We start from the raw sequence: 16,882 nt of genomic DNA, 5'->3' as shown, positions 1-16,882 counted from the left end.
TCAGCCTTGCGTCTGATTTTTTTCTTGGCAGATTTCTATACAGTAAAATGCTGTATGTATGTATGTATGCATCATATCAACTGGTATGAAAGGTATTTAAATACTGAATTTTTAGTAGTCTAAATACAACAAAAGTATTAAAATGATTACAAAGGATATATTTTACATTCAACTGTAAAAATGCTTATAAAATGTCCTTGAACACAATTAGTTTCAAATGTGTCTTGCACAGTACAGGCTACTAGGTGGCAGTTTTTTTTTTTTTTTCCCCAGATAAAGGCTGAGTTTGAAATGGTATACTACCCATACCATTACTATTTTGCCATAGATAGATATTGCAGAAGTAAAAGTAGTATGGTAGTATGCCATTCAGAACGCAACCATACTCTGGGTAACAATGGCATTGTTGTGCCAGGTTTTCAACATTATATGTCAAAGTGCTATATGTCACAATGCAAATTAAAGGGAAAGTAAACCCAAAAAATAAAAAATTATCTCATTTACTCACCCTCATGCCATCCCAGATGTGTATTACTTTCTTTCTTTTGCAGAACACAAAGATTTTTTGAAGAATATCTCTGCTCTGTTGGTCCATACAATGCAAGTGAATGGTGATCAGACCTTTGAAGCTCCAAAAATCCCATAAAGGCCACTTTCACTTACATAATGTGAAAGTGAAAATTGATATTTATAGTAAAAAGGAACATAAATATTGATCTGTTTCTCACCCAAAGCAATCATATCACTTTTGCAGACATAAACCACTGGAGTCTTATGGATTACCTTTATGTTGCCTTTTTGGGATTTTTGGAGCTTTAAAGGTCTGGCCACCAATCACTTGCATTGTATGGACTTACGGAGCTGAGATATTCTTATAAAAAATCTTTATATTCTGCAGAAGAAAGAAATTGAACTCATCTGGGATGGCATGAGGGTAAATTTAAATTGCTAGTTGACTTTAGAGAATACAGAAAAATAATGAGTAATAAAAAAGAGTGCAGACAAAACTACTAATTTGCAAATCAATGTAAATAGAAAGCATAAGCATCTGTTTTAGGCTCTTCTTGTTAGTTAGTGCTGTGATGTTTACATTTGTTCAGGATAAGTTTTGCTGAGGTAGTTTACACAATGGTAAATTGGGTTGTCAAACTATTCTGTATTCTAGTTGTTTCAACCTAAATGCTCCATAAATTTTGTGATTGGGTCAAGACTAAATGTTTTTTCCTCTGACAAGTCACATAGAAACCTGAAAGTGTTCAGTGTTCACGGGTATGTTGTGCAATGTTTGTTCCTTGTACCATGTCTGATTTTGGTTTGTGTTACTAAATTATGAGGAAGTAACCACAATGCAAACTACAAATGCCTCCATTTTTCCTTTGTTAATTAGACACACATTTTTAAACTCGGTCCTCAAATCGCACTACTCATGCACTGGAAGAGGACCTTGGAGATGTGGACACCAGTGAGTCTCAGATTTGTATATGGGCTTGTCCTGATGGTCTTTGCTTTTTCTTTTGTTTCATCTGAAGGTGAGTTTGGTTAAAAAATGACTGATATAGTAAGACAGGCCTGACTTGAAGGGCCAGTCCGACATGACCAAAATCATTTAAGCTTCCTCAGCTCTGTGGATGAATACTTTATATTGGATGAATAAGCTTTAAATTCTGTATTGTGGCTCTGCTATTACTGGCTCCTGTATGTTAAATTGCCTGTTTTTTTCCTCATTTGTGAGTCGCTTTGGATAAAAGTGTCTGCTAACTGAAATATATGCAAATGTAACATTTTTGACGTATCTATAATGTTTACTACACTATGTATTCCCTTCTGGAAATGATGGAAGTGAATTAAAAGAGTGTCTGAAGTAGGGCTGGTTGATATGTCCAAAAATATGATCACAATATATAAACTCAGCAAAAAAAGAAACATCCTCTCACTTTCAACTGCTTTTATTTTCAGCAAACTTAACATGTGTAAATATTTGTATGAACATAAAAAGATTCAACAACTAAGACATAAACTGAACTGGGGGGGGGGGGGTAAACAAACAGTCAGTATCTGGTGTGGCCATCAGCTGCATTAAGTACTGCAGTGCATCTCCTCCTCAAAGACTGCACCAGATTTGCCAGTTCTTGCTGTGAGATGTTACCCCACTCTTCCACCAAGGCACTTGCAAGTTCCCAGACATTTCTGGGGGGAATGGCCCTAGGTCTCAGACGTGCTCAATGGGACTGAGATCCGGGCTCTTCGCTGGCCATGGCGGAACACTAACATTCCTGTCTTGCAGGAAATCATGCACAGAAAGAGCAGTATGGCTGGTGGCATTGTCATGCTGGAGGGTCATGTCAGGATGGACCCTCCACCTCCAAATCGATCCGGCTCCAGAGTACAGGCCTCGGTGTATCGCTCATTCCTTCGACGATAAACGCAAGTCCGACCATCACCCCTAGTGAGACAAAACCGAGACTCGTCAGTGAAGAACACTTTTTGCCAGTCCTGTCTGGTCCAGCGAAGGTGGGTTTGTGCCCATAGGCGATGTTGTTGCTGGTGATGTCTGGTAAGGACCTGCCTTTCAACAGGCCTACAAGCCCTCAGTCCAGCCTCTCTCAGCCTATTGCGGACAGTCTGAGCACTGATGGAGGGATTGTGCGTTCCTGGTGTAACTCGGGCAGTTGTTGCCATCCTGTACCTGTCCCACAGGTGTGATATTCGGATGTACCGATCCTGTGCAGATGTTGTTACACATGGTCTGCCACTGAGAGGATGATCAGCTGTCCTTCCTGTCTCCCTGTAGCGCTGTCTTAGGTGTCTCACAGAACAGACATTGCAATTTATTGCCCTGGCCACATCTGCAGTCTTCATGCCTCCATGCAGCATGCCTAAGACACGTTCACACAAATGATCAGGGACCCTGTGCATCTTTCTTTTGGTGTTTTTCAGAGTCAGTATAAAGGTCTCTTTAGTGTCCTAAGTTTTTATAACTGTGACCTTAATTGCCTACCGTCTGTAAGCTGTTAGTGTCTTAACAATCGTTCCACAGGTGCATGTTCATTAATTGTTTAAGGTTCATTGAACAAGCATGGAAAACATTATTTAAACCCTTTACAATAAAGATCTGTAAAGTTATTTGGATTTTTACAAAATTATCTTTAAAATACAGTGTCCTGAAAAAGGGACGTTTCTTTTTTGCTGAGTTTATATATATATAGTTATAATTTATTTTTTTCATTTCATTCAATATCGATATTTATCACTAAATAAGTTACATGCCATTAATAGAGAGGGAAATGCATTCCACATATTTGTTAGACCATTCAAGAATGAATGTATACATAACATGTTTGTTTATAAGTAAACTCCAGAGAGTAAGCTACCTTTTAATTTGAGGTTCAATATGTATACTCAGTTCAGGATTCAATCCTACATAAGGTGTGTGACCTCTTTTCGACGCAATTTCGTTGTCTTCGGCGTACGTTTGACTCTATTCATGGTGATTAATTTTTACATTCCTGACAATGTTGCTGTTGTGTTCGTTCGATAGCTGAATTAAATTGTCAGTGCTGTCTTGTTTAGTACACAACAATATCATATTTGGGGGATTGTTAGCTAGCAGCTACCTAATCTTATTACTGGTTTACTGGTTTACATGACAGCAGGGCTAGGTAGCCACTAGCCAGCTAATACTTCCTATCAAGCTGATTTTATGACCGTGATTTAGCTAGTTTTGTGTATAACTTTGTGGAACTGCTTGCATTTTTAGCAATACACACCTGATCGTGTAGATGTAGAACAGGCTAAATATAAAAAACAAAAAACAAATCCATGATAAATTCCATGATCATTTTATGGCCCAGCCCTAGTCTGAAGTAGTGATACACCAATATATCAGCCAGGCCGATTACTTGACCGATATTTGGGCATTTTGAAATTGAGTCGTTTTGAGCATCATTTTATAACGTGTCTGAATTGCCGATTAACCCAATGTTAGCTCTCACTTCTGTCAGTTCCAAAATCTACTGACCATTTTGTCAATAGTAGGGATGCTCCAATGTATCAGCTGGTGAAATTTATCGGCCAATTATTGACCAAATTAAACCCATCGTCTTATCTGTTATAAGCATAAAAACACTGATATGAAAAAACGATAGTTGATTTATAATTGATTAGCAACAAACTCTCTAAAACCTCTGTGAATTTAAATGCACAATCCAAAAATAATAATAGACACAATATGTAGAAGGGATGGCACTCCTAAGAACATGTAACATAACATTTTTATTCTTTCTCGTTCTCTTTTGTTAATGCTGACAAACCGCCATAAATGGATATCAATTGTGAAAACTGCCCTTACCTATAGGCAAGATGATGAGGCCAGTCTTTCAAAACTCTTTGAAACCCGCAAACTTTGACTGTCTTTTAATGCTCTTTCATTGATTGAATTAAGATTGAATTCACAATATGTCCTTGCGTGGTTACTAAACCATAAAAGGCTGTGTTTTTGCATTCAGCATTTCAGTCAGCACTGTGTGAGCAATCGGTGCCCTCTAGCGGTCTGGATGGCATTATCCATTATAATACATACAGAATTAAAAAAGGGGGATTTGTTCCTTAGTTTAAACTTTTTATTTTTCCATGATGTGGTTGACACTTCTGTGGAATTGCCCAACATATGCATAGTATGAATTTGTTATGTTCTTTCATATACAGTACATACATGTCAAATGTTCTGTTGAGCTCTGTTGTTTTTTTAACTGCAAAACAGAAGTATAAAAATGTTTTAGAAGTAAAAAATAACCTTCTTTCATATCAATAATCATGTTATATTTAGTTATTTTTGCTTTTTATCTTTTTATCTTCTATTTATCTTTTATTGTGGTAAGTGGCAAATTATCCGTATCGGCCTATGTTTTTTTTATTTTTATTTATTTATTTATTTTTTTTGCTGTTGTTGTTAAAAGCGGTATCATTATCAGTCAAAAATTTTCATATGGATGCATCCCTAGTCAATAAACAGTTTCTGTTTTCAAATACCCTTGTAGTAAATTTTTAGTCTCATTGTCTGTGCAACGTTACCGTACATTCCAGTGAGAAAGCTCACTATGGTCAGCTGACCACACTGGAGTGCCATGCATATGATTTCTACCCCCAGGCCATTAGTATCACTTGGTTAATAGATGGATCAAAGGTCACTAATGAAGTGATCTCAACAGAATTCATGGATAATGGGGACTGGTGCTACCAGTTCCATTCATACATGGAGCTGGTGCTCCAGAGAGGGGTCAAAGTGTCCTGCCAAGTGGAACATAGCAGCCTGAAAGAACCTCTCGTTGTGCAGTGGTGTAAGTTCAGATAGTGGCCCACTAATTGATTGTCCAATGATTTTCTATTGTTTTTATGTAATTGCCTGAAAATGAAAGGAGTTGATGTGACCATGTCTGTCAGCGAGTGAACCTTATCAACCTCACCAACTCAACTGCCTATTTATTTATAATTTGTAAATATTACAAATATTGTTAAAAAAAATATCTGATCCAGGTCAATATGATGTAAACATGAACATAAGGTGGAGATGCCTCAGATGAAATTAAAGTATAAACCAGTTTACATGCCATAGTCTGTACTACTTCTCTGTAGTTGGTCTGTCACTTGTTCATTCTCTATCTTCTTTTCCCACGCTCAGACTCGACTTCTCTAGATACCAGAATTGTAAAGCAAGTGGTGGGTTGCTCTTTTTTCCTTATCGGCCTTATTGTGGCTCTTTTTTCTGCATACTGCTACTACAAGAGAAGGTAAATGTTTGCTACTACTGATCCTAAAATAATGCAAATATTGTGATAACCCAGGAAAGTAAAAGGGTTTTCATATCCCCCCCAGGTTTTACTTCCCTTCCTCTCAACTGAGAGCATTTTTACATGGAAGTGCTTTTGTGATATGTTAAAGTTTGAACCATTACGTGATAGGATTATTCTTTTCTGCTTATTTATGTGGGTAAATCTGTTATTTGACCTTGGTGTTATCAGGGTTGGGAGGGTTACTTTTGAAATGTATTCCACTACAGATTACAGAATACATGCTGTAAAATGTAATTTGTAACGTATTCCGTTAGATTACTCAAATCAGTAACGAATACTTTGGATTACTTCTTCAGCACTGGTAGATTTTTTTCACTTGTTTTGACTATAAAAAACTTTTTAAAAATACATTCTTTGAAAAACCTAAATATCTTATGCAGTGTTGTTTCTAAAACAAGATCAATCAAACTGAACTTCTTTTAAGGATTTTTAGATATTTTTACAGGAAAACAATACAAAAATTATTATCAAGAATATGATTTTTGCCCTAATATCAAAGGTCTTACTACAAAAAAAGAAATTATGATCCAACGTGAATTTTCTTGATAAAAAAAATATGATCATGTCTGGTAACGTGCATGTAAAATGGCTAGAAATAGCATTTTAGCTTAGTGTAAAACTGACAATTTACACAAGGTTTATTTCTATTTCTTCTGCTCCAAACTTACTTCAAACTTACTTCTCTGTCTGCTCGTATGAATGTAACACATCATAAGAAAGTGTTTCACCGCTGTTCAAATGCACTTTGGATCGCATCATTTATATGTATAAATGTTTCCATCTGAAAGGACTAAATATTAAATGAAACAAATGACAATAAAATGCAAAGTAATCTGTTCAGTAATCTAAATACTTTTTGAATGTAACTGTATTCTAATTACCAATGATTTAAATTGTAACTGTAGTGGAATACAGTTACTAATATTTTGTATTTTAAATACATAATCCCGTTACATGTATTTCGTAACTCCCAAACCCTGGGTGTTATACATTATACTACTGTTATCCTGCATTTTAAGAAAAGGTTTGAAAATTGATTGACTTACCCAACATGATTACCTGTGCCATTTGCACAAATGGCTAAACAGCTCTAGTCAGTTAATTGATTAAACAGTAATGGAATGGTTAACTTATTTAACAACTAACACACTAAATTATGCTGTATTCATGCTTTCAGATATGTATGTTTCATTTTAGGTTAAAAATTACAAAAATGTTTAAGGGAAAGTGCAGTATATATTACTAATGGTCACCAAGTTTTTCACCTTTGGACAATTTGAAAGGTATACATCTGTGCAAAAATAAAGTAGACTCGGTAACAACAGATTGAGTGTATGAATGTTGTCCTAGTTTCCATAGTTTGAACTGGTGAATTCATTCATTTGTTTATTATAAGGACTCCAACTGTCTTTTGAAATTAGGCCAATGTTCTAAAGAAAGCATATATAGCTTCAGACAAAAACAAAACAATATTTTTTTACAGGTAAAATGGCATTTCAGTGTCCCAAAAACTGCTCAAAAATAAGAAAGAGATTTCTAAACTGGGTCTCTGTAAAACATGCATATTTAGGAGGGATTCGTTATCTTTGTAAAATGATATCGGGGGCGGAGAAACTGCAGATATAAACACTGGAATTGCATTTACTCGAACAGCCACATGGGAACGCAGACTAATGAATTGTTCTCCTTATTTCCCCAGACACCAGCGATGGGTTTTAATTTCAGATCACAGGTGCAATACGGGGCTTCCATTCCTATTATATGATAAATAAAATGTATTATTCGCCCCTGACTTTAACTAGTATTTTTGTGTTAATGCTGTTTAGGTTTCCTTAAAATTAAATGACGTTTAGCTAGTTAGGAAGAGCTGACCAATAGTGCTGTACTGGCCTAGAATATGCAAATTATGGATGTATTTTTCGTAAGACAAAAATAATAAAATAAAAAAATGTATGTAAAATCAAACATAATCGTGTAAAGACAGTGGGCTTATATTTTAAGGCTAAACGCTGCAGGTGAGGTGTTTTTACACCTGTGCTTTTCTGTCCTCTTGTGGTCAACTACGGTATTGACCAGCACAGTGTCCCTTCCAGTGGTGTTAATTTCATATTCACCCTGTCGGGTTGTTTTATGCCTTGTGATGATGTCCCTTCTCTTATTTCGCAAATTTGTCAATCTTCATTTTAAATATAAACTAATTTAATAAAGATTCAGATATAGTAAACATAGCCTACGTATTAGACACATGACATCCTATACTGTAACTTAAAGAACCAAAATGCAGGGGCGGTTCTAGACCATTTTGACTGGGGGTGTCAGGGTGGGCCGGGTGTGCTTGAAGGGGGCAACTGTATTATACCTTAAATGTCCCCTGTACACATATAAAACATAATTTGCTGTTTTAATATTTGCGGACATGCAATTTTTATTTTTTTTTTTTTTAAAGACAAGCAAAGATTCACCAAATTTGGTGAAATTTTTACATTTTTAATTTTGAAATATATAAACAAACAGGCTCATGACAAATGTTTCAGTTAGTCACTACACACTAACATTCTGGTTTTACCCACAAACTTTAAGCCATGTTGCTATGTTGTTCTTTAGAGTGACAATTGCAGTAACATTCTAGGGTAAAATGAATGATAGGCTACATCAAGATTTATAGGTGGAATTTAATCAGTAGGCTGTAATCAGCATGTACATTTCTCATAAATGGTCACCATTTCCTTCAAGATTCTTTTAAGAATTTTTAAGCACATTTTTAAATTCACTAGTTCTGGTCCAGTTTAACAAGTGCATTTTTAAATGTATCTATCTCAATGACTATGAATTTAAAAAAAGTTGCATGCATCTAAGTGACCAATAAGATGGCTTTAATGTGTCATTTTTAATCATTATTATGTCTGTCAGTGTCTATGCCCATTCCTTATTGCGCACGCTTGGGGTGCGCCTCTTATAAGAGAATGTGGTTGCTAATATTAAGCTCAATTCTCCGTTATTGAGCACACGTGTTCTTCTCCCTTGTTATTGATGCTCGCATTAAGTATTTGATTGATAAATGGTGTTCATAAAGAAGACATTGTGTTTGTTATCTTCCCTGTAAACTATTTAGTGCTTCTCTTGCATTTTGTTTGCAAGAAAAGCAGCAGGATCAACTCTGAAGCTTTGTTCTCTCTCTCCTGGTTAGTTGCACATTTGCTTTTTATTCTTGGCATTCAACTGATCACAATGTATAGTCAGGACATTAATAATGCGAAAAATTACTATCACAATTTGATTTTAATAGTAAAATCTTTTGAACCATAAGAGAATATTTAATCAATATTGAACTTAAATTAAACTTTACCCCACTAAATATTATTATGCAGTCATAATGCATTGATGTTTTGTTTAAATATAATTTGTTTAGTCTATTTATTATGATGTGGGGTCACTGAACTCCCAGTGGAATGAAAAATGAGAATACCAGTCTTACCATTCTACCACTCCAATTTGGGGGGCCACTGGGGGGGCCAGGCCTATTGACATGGGGGCACTAAGTTGTCCGCCAAGGGACTTGACAAACAGTATGTAATACAAGTAGCTACTTTAGGCCAATTAACTGTCCGCTCACGTCTGCTTATGAAAAATGGGCAGGGCTTTTTGACGATAGAGATGTGAAATTATGACGAGGTTTGTGAAATTATTAAATAAAAGTAAGGTTAATTTGAGGATTGGGCTATTACTTACACTGGCAGCCAAAAGTTTGGAATAATGTACAGATTTTGCTCTTATGGAAATAAATTGGTACTTTTATTCACCAAAGTGGCATTCAACTGATCACAATGTAAAGTCAGAACATTAATACCATGAAAAATTACTATTACAATTTGATTATTATTTTTATTTCAGAACTTCTTTAACTACTTCAAAGAGTTCTCATAAAAAAAAAATCCTCCATTCTAGCTGTCAGTTTGTCCAGATACTCAGGTGACATTTCACCCCACGCTTCCTGTTGCACTTGCCATAGATGTGGCTGTCTTGTCGGGCACTTCTCACGCACCTTACAGTCTAGCTAATCCCACAAAAGCTCAATGGGGTTAAGATCCATAACACTTTTCCAATTATCTGTTGTCCAATGTCTGTGTTTCTTTGCCCACTCTAACCTTTTCTTTTTGTTTTTCTGTTTCAAAAGTGTCTTTTTCTTTGCAATTCTTCCCATAAGGCCTGCACCCCTGAGTCTTCTCTTTACTGTTGTACATGAAACTGGTGTTGAGCGGGTAGAATTCAATGAAGCTGTCAGCTGAGGACATGTGAGGCGTCTATTTCTCAAACTAGAGACTCTGATATACTTATCCTCTTGTTTAGTTGTACATCTGGCCTTCCACATCTCTTTCTGTCCTTGTTAGAGCCAGTTGTCCTTTGACTTTGAAGACTGTAGTGTACAACTTTGTATGAAATCTTCAGTTTTTTGGCAATTTCAAGCATTGTATAGCCTTCATTCCTCAAAACAATGATTGACTGATGAGTTTCTAGAGAAAGCTGTTCCTTTTTTGCCATTTTTGACCTAATATTGACAAACACAGAGATTCGCTTCATTGCGTTATTATTGTACAATGATTTCAGAAGATCCAAAACTTTAGACAGAGTTTGATATCTATATGTATTCCTAAATAACAAACTAAATTTTTCTAATTTAGAAGGACATGGTATTTCAGCAGGAACATCTTTGCTTAGACACCTATTCTCTTGTTCAGTGTGAATAGAAAAAGTGATGAGTGAACCGAAATAACGGAAGAGATACAACTCCTTCCTACATAAAGTTCACACGGCACACTTAACCTCTCTGCTTTCAATTCATTCTGTTTAACGACTACAGAAGATTTTTAGTCTCAGTCCCATTAATGACTTTGAAAGTCATTAATGGGAAAGTGGAGTGGTGGTGGTGTAGTGGACTAAAGCGCATAACTGGTTCGATCCCCACAGCCACCACCATTGTGTCCTTGAGCAAGGCACTTAACTCCAGGTTGCTCTGGGGGGATTGTCCCTGTAATAAGTGCACTGTAAGTCGCTTTGGATAAAAGCATCTGCCAAATGCATAAGTGTAATTCAAGGGGTCTTGTAAGTGACTTTTGGTGGCACCTAGTGGACACTGTTGGAACTGCATTGCGCTGTTGACTGTCATGGCGGCGTCCTCTCGTCTCATTTCGAGGTTGACATTAGTGACGGGTGAGATTAAACATTTCATTTAGTTTTTCTTGATAAGCACATTTTTTAATGTGGAAACATACATATCAACAGTGTACACATTTGTTTCACAAATCATACAGCTACATTCTCGCTCAGTGCTCACGAAAACACCCCTGTTAGATCTGGTACTTGAGTCCGTAAAACAAAATACCAGCGAAAGAGCACAGTAATTATGGTAATATTTGCAAAACTGTCTTGTCTGCACGTTTAAAGTCTTGAAGCTTGAATTTCAGTACTTAAATACAGGACATCAATCGTTTGAACCTTTTTCAATCATAAAGAATTCAGACATTGATTTGCATTGTAACATTGTGTACTTTTGTCTTTGTTTACTAAAGTTGTAAATGTAATATTCATTGGAATATGTGGAATATCAGACATTTGCTTATCATATTAGAGGTCAGACTGTGTCCTAACTTAGGGTTACCCATTGTATTTTTGTGTCAGGAGGTGGCAGTGGCATTGGCAGAGCAGTGTGTCAGAGATTTGCCACTGAAGGTGCATCTGTGATTGTGGCTGACCGCAATGAGGAATCAGCCAATCAGACCCTGGAACTCATGTCACGTGACCACAAAGGTCAGGAGCACATGGCACTGGGAGTGGACGTGTCATCAAAGGACAGTGTGGAGAAACTAGTGACAAGTATACAAGTATGACAGAGATCGGATTAAATAATTATGTTCCAATGAAGCATTCCAGTCTCATTATTTCATAATTATGGTATATTTATGATCTGTTTATTGTTGGCATTCTTGCAGCATCACTACTTCCAACCGCCCTCTGTATGTGTGAATGCTGCCGGGATCACACAAGATGAATTTCTTCTTAAAATGGAAGAAGAGGATTTTGATAAAGTCATTGAGGTTAACCTCAAGGTAATAGGGTCTGGAAAGTAACTATATTATAAAATAATTGCCCCATGAAAAAATACACCCATTATACAGAAGCCATTTTTTGAAAAGCCAGTTTTTGCTTTTGAATGCACAGAGAGAAAAAAATCTTTATCTGATGTTGGGGAGATTGCATATTCCAATTTTTCCTTTCTATTCCTTCGTTTCTCTCTCTTAATTCACTCTCTCTTTTAGGGCACATTTCTTATGACTCAGGCTGTCTCCAAGGCTCTAGTTTCGGCAGGTGCCCCGAAGGGCTCCATCATCACTGTGGGCAGTATCGTGGGCAAGGTCAACCATTTACAACATGCAGCATGCATATATTGTTTAGTAGCACTTAAAGATTAATTTACTAATTTTACTTTTTACAGGGAGCATTTAACATTATTCACCAAACTGACCAAACCACTGATGGTTATGAAAGTCATTCACATTTTCAGGCCTTTAGTTACATGTAGTTTTTGTCTTTGATTGGCTTTAGGTTGGGAATATTGGCCAGGCAAACTACTCGGCTTCTAAAGCAGGGGTTGAGGGACTTACTAGGACTGCAGCCAAAGAACTGAGCAAGTATGTGGCCATTTAACTCTGACGTCACACAGTAACAAGACCTGTAATTTCCAAACACTCTGCGGCCTTATACATGTTTTCTTTGGGGCGAGTCACTGTTCGCTCATGCTGATTTAAAAAAAAAAAATCTGTATGTTTAGAGAGAAACTGCCTCGTGATTGCAAATTGCATATTGAGTAGAAAAACTAGTATATTATTGAATCTCTTTCAGATTTGGGATTCGTTGCAACTGTGTGCTACCAGGGTTCATCAGTACACCCATGACAGATCAAGTGCCAGAGAAAGTGATCAGTAAAGTAAGGGAGAATTTCTCTGCATTATAACTTTTGTGAGAAATAATATTGGGTTTCTTATTTATCCACACAAATAAGTTTTATTTGATGTTTTTTTAGGCATTGTGAGACTTTGGAGTTACCACTTTTAAGTAGGGCTGTCAATCGATATTTATCGAATTACATGAAGTGCTGACTAATCGAATTAACTGCATATCAATATTTACTGTGAAAGGCCCCCAAATAAAGATAATTTAGTATATAATGATTAACTAAAAATATTATATATAATAAATATTGTAATTCAGATCATTAAAAGACAACATCATACTGTATATTATGGAAGCAGACAAGTAAAGCATTTGGACAATACAAAAAGTGTCTTAAATGTCAAAATATTGATTGTTTTATTTCCGTATCATCCGTCTGGGCTATTTTTAATTGCTGGTCTAGGTATCACTAGTTTTCAGCATCTCCTGTCACAAGCTGTGTTTTTAGCATACTATGTTATGTTAAACGTATTTTGAAACTGACTGCCCTCTACTGCTACAAATTTGTATAAATAGCAAGGTAGTAGGTCAAGCTTGAACTGGTCCAATGGTAGGAACATTCCCCTTATAGTACACGTACATCACCCAGACGTCTATTTGATGTGTGTGTTTACATCTGGAAGATGTATTTTTTTTTTTACATTGTTTGCTCATCTGCAATACGTCTATAAGACGTATGTCAATGTCCTGGATGTCAATAAGACATTCAGCAGATGTCTTTTAGACGTTTATGATTTAAAATATTTGTAAATTTGATCGTTTTAAAGGGACAGTTCACCCAAAAATGAAAATTCTCTCATCATTTACTCACCCTCATGCCATCCCAGATGTGTATGAATTTCTTTATTCAGCAGAACAGAAACAAAGATTTTTAGAAGAATATTTTAGCTCTGTAGTTCCATACAATGCAAGTGAATGGTGATCAGAACTTTGAAGGTCCAAAAATCACATAAAGGCAGCATAAAAGTAATCCATAAGACTCCAGTGGTTAAATCCATATCTTCTGAAGCGATATGACGTGTGGGTGAGAAACAGATCAATATTTAAGTCCTTCTTTACTATCCTGAGTAACCACTAGGCAGCACCATGATGATTCTAATTGCCTGTTTTCTTTATCTGGTCTCGAGACGCAATGTAAAACAGTTGTTGGCTGTCATAACAACTCAAAGTAGTTTATGATATCACCTCGGACCATCACTTCATGTCATCTACTTGGGTGAGGCACTGTAAAAAAAAAAATAAAATAAATAAATAAATAAAAAAAGTTAATCTCGACTCTGAAGTATTGGCAATATAGAGCCACATGTTTTTTGACAATTTCTGTAAATGTAATACTTTCCCCGCTAATAATATATGCCGATGTGGGTGAAAACACTGGAGACCGGAAATTGAAAACAGACGAATCGTGGAACACTTCCGTGTTCAGGAAAAAGGTGGATAAATCTCCACTTTCACTTCCAAATTCTTCTTCTTCTTCTTTTTTTTTTTTGGATGATTCACATTCTTCATGCATATCGCCACCTACTGGGCAGGGAGGAGAATTAATGGCAAAAAAGGACTTAATTATTGATCTGTTTCTCACCCACACCTATCATATCACTTCTGAAGGTATGGATATAACCAGTGGAGTCTTACGGATTACTTTTATGCTGCGTTTATATTGTTTTTGGACCTTCAAATTTCTGGCCACCATTCACTTGCATTGTATGGACCTTCAGAGCTGAGATATTCTTCCAAAAATTCTTACGTACGGATCGGGGCCATGATAAACTACATTTTTATAACATTGTTCTTTTTACAAAAATAATCGCACTAAATTTACTCTTGAAATCGTCAGCCCTAATTTAAAATTTCTTACATTGTAACTTTGTGCACTACTTTTGTATGTTTTGTACAGCTCACATCCATTATTCCAATGGGAAGAATGGGGGAGCCTGCTGGTAAATCATAATATATTTTATTATATAAAAACATTTTCACAACTGTAATAGTGATTACCATACTAAACAGTGTTCTAATAATAGGTTTGAATGGTTTGTGTCTTAAGTATTACTACTTACACTGCCTGGCCAAAAAAACCCAAAAAAACCCCAAAAAACATTTGGATTTAAATAAGCAGATACTTAAGAACCTATGACTGGATCATTATCCAAGGCTCAGCAACGTTATGCAGCCATAAAATGAAGTCAGCTGACTACCTGAATGTACTGAATGACCAGGTTATCCCATCAATGGAATTTTTCTTCCCTGACGGCACGGGCATGTTCCAGGACGACAATGCCAAGATTCGTCGGGCTCAAATTGTGAAAGAGTGGTTCAGGGAGCATGAGGAATCATTTTCACACATGAATTGGCCACCATAGAGTCCTGACCTTAACCCCATTTAAAGTCTTTGGGATGTGCTGGAGAAGACTTTACAGAGTGGTTCGACTCTCCCGTCATCAATACAAGATCTCGGCCAAAAATTAATGCAACTCTGGATGGAAATAAATGTTGTGACGTTGCATAAGTTTATCGAAACAATGCTACAACGAAAGCGAGCCGTAACACTGTGTAACAAATTTTTTTTTCTTTTTTTTTTTCTGGGTAGTAAGTGTTATTTCCTAATTGCTTATGCCTCAGAAGTATAGAAAATGGCTATTATTCCCCCACAAACTTTGCTTTTGTGACCAGGACAGTGATATTTTGAAATGTACCTATTTCCAATGAGAAAACGGGCAAATTTGTGTCTTTTCGTTCACATAAAGTCAGAAAAAAACAACATATGAATCCAAATTAACATGTATTTATACTAAAGTAATATTCAAAGCCGTGCTGGTCCATAATGGTAACAAATACCCGTCTCTTCCCCTGGCTCACTCGGTGCACCTCAGAGAGGATTACAACAGCATCAACACTTTGCTGGACGCCTTGAAATATGATGAGTACGGCTGGGAGGTAATAGGAGACTTCAAAATGGTTGCATTCCTGATGGGTCTTCAAGGCGGTTTTACCAAGTTTCCCTGCTATCTTTGCCTTTGGGACAGCAGGGACACCAAGGCGCACTACCACAGGCGGGACTAGCCACAGCAGACCGAGTTCTCTGTGGGGAGGAACAATGTCAAGTGGGAGCCGCTGGTGGACCCCCGGAAGGTGCTGATGCCACCACTGCACATCAAATTGGGCCTTATGAAACAATTTGTCAGAGCTCTAGATAAGGAGTCAGCAGTCTTCAAGTACCTTCAAGACTTCTTCCCTAAGTTGTCTGAGGCAAAGGTCAAAGCCGGTGTCTTTGTCGGACCACAGATAAAGAAGGATTTTGGATTCATATGTTGTTTTTTTCTGACTTTATGTGAACGAAAAGACACAAATTCGCCAGTTTTCTCATTGGAAATAGGTACATTTCAAAATATCACTGTCCTGGTCACAAAAGCAAAGTTTGTGGGGGAATAATAGCCATTTTCTATACTTTTGAGGCATAAGCAATTAGGAAATAACACTTACTACCCAGGAACAAAAACTGTGTTACATAGTGTAATAAAAGCTAAAGGCGATACAACTTTTGGCCAGTCAGTGTATTTGTATTCTGCATGTAAAGACATTTTGTCATTATTGTTTGCTCTAGCTTTATTTTCTCTCGCTTACTCCTGGTTGTCTTTCTGTCTGCAGAAGTCGCTGATGCATGTGCCTTTCTTGCTTCAGATGACAGTCGATATATTACTGGAGTCAGCATTGAAGTTGCTGGTATGAAGCTTGCATTAAACAGATTTTTAGCAGAAAAACTAAAAGAAATGCATATGACTTCAATTAGAAATATGCTGTTTTCCAATTTAACCAATTTATTTTTAATTAACATGTACTTTCCTCATTAATACAGGTGGCCTTTTCATTGGCTGACAACACACTACTATCTACTGTCGAAAGTCACCAAATTGTGCCTTCATCCTTTGAAGTGAAATAATTGTCCTTGTAAAAATTCCATTTTAATTGCTGTAAAAGTAATGTTTGTACAAAATGTAATAAATTATACTAAAAATGATATATAT

At 36.5% G+C, this 16,882-nt stretch overlaps 1 protein-coding gene across 2 annotated transcripts; it reads left to right on the top strand.

Annotated features, from left to right (window-relative positions):
• The first annotated feature begins 1,046 nt into the window (after nucleotides 1-1,046).
• LOC127425636 (estradiol 17-beta-dehydrogenase 8-like) lies at nucleotides 1,047-16,875 on the top strand. Of its 2 annotated transcripts, none has more exons than XM_051671829.1 (9): nucleotides 1,047-1,529; nucleotides 11,526-11,728; nucleotides 11,837-11,953; nucleotides 12,164-12,259; nucleotides 12,450-12,535; nucleotides 12,747-12,831; nucleotides 14,755-14,797; nucleotides 16,506-16,580; nucleotides 16,714-16,875. In XM_051671829.1, the coding sequence occupies exons 1-9, from the start codon at nucleotides 1,427-1,429 to the stop codon at nucleotides 16,731-16,733; spliced, it is 828 nt and encodes a 275-aa protein (XP_051527789.1). In that variant the 5' UTR covers nucleotides 1,047-1,426; the 3' UTR covers nucleotides 16,734-16,875. The 2 variants fall into 2 exon arrangements, with proteins under 2 accessions (XP_051527789.1, XP_051527790.1); XM_051671830.1 differs by lacking the exon at nucleotides 1,047-1,529 and adding an exon at nucleotides 10,850-11,057.
• The last annotated feature ends 7 nt before the right edge of the window (nucleotides 16,876-16,882 follow it).

Source organism: Myxocyprinus asiaticus, chromosome 34 (assembly GCF_019703515.2).
Source record: "Myxocyprinus asiaticus isolate MX2 ecotype Aquarium Trade chromosome 34, UBuf_Myxa_2, whole genome shotgun sequence".
NCBI classification, from domain to species: domain Eukaryota; kingdom Metazoa; phylum Chordata; class Actinopteri; order Cypriniformes; family Catostomidae; genus Myxocyprinus; species Myxocyprinus asiaticus.
This window is presented reverse-complemented; position numbering and strand designations above follow the sequence as displayed.

Coding starts and splice junctions, on each gene's coding strand:
- LOC127425636 (XM_051671829.1), top strand. CDS start 1,427: ATGCACTGGAAGAGGACCTTGGAGATGTGGACACCAGTGAGTCTCAGA. Junction 11,954..12,163: donor TCATTGAGGTTAACCTCAAG/GTAATAGGGTCT, acceptor TCTCTCTTTTAG/GGCACATTTCTTATGACTCA. Junction 12,536..12,746: donor GCAGCCAAAGAACTGAGCAA/GTATGTGGCCAT, acceptor AATCTCTTTCAG/ATTTGGGATTCGTTGCAACT.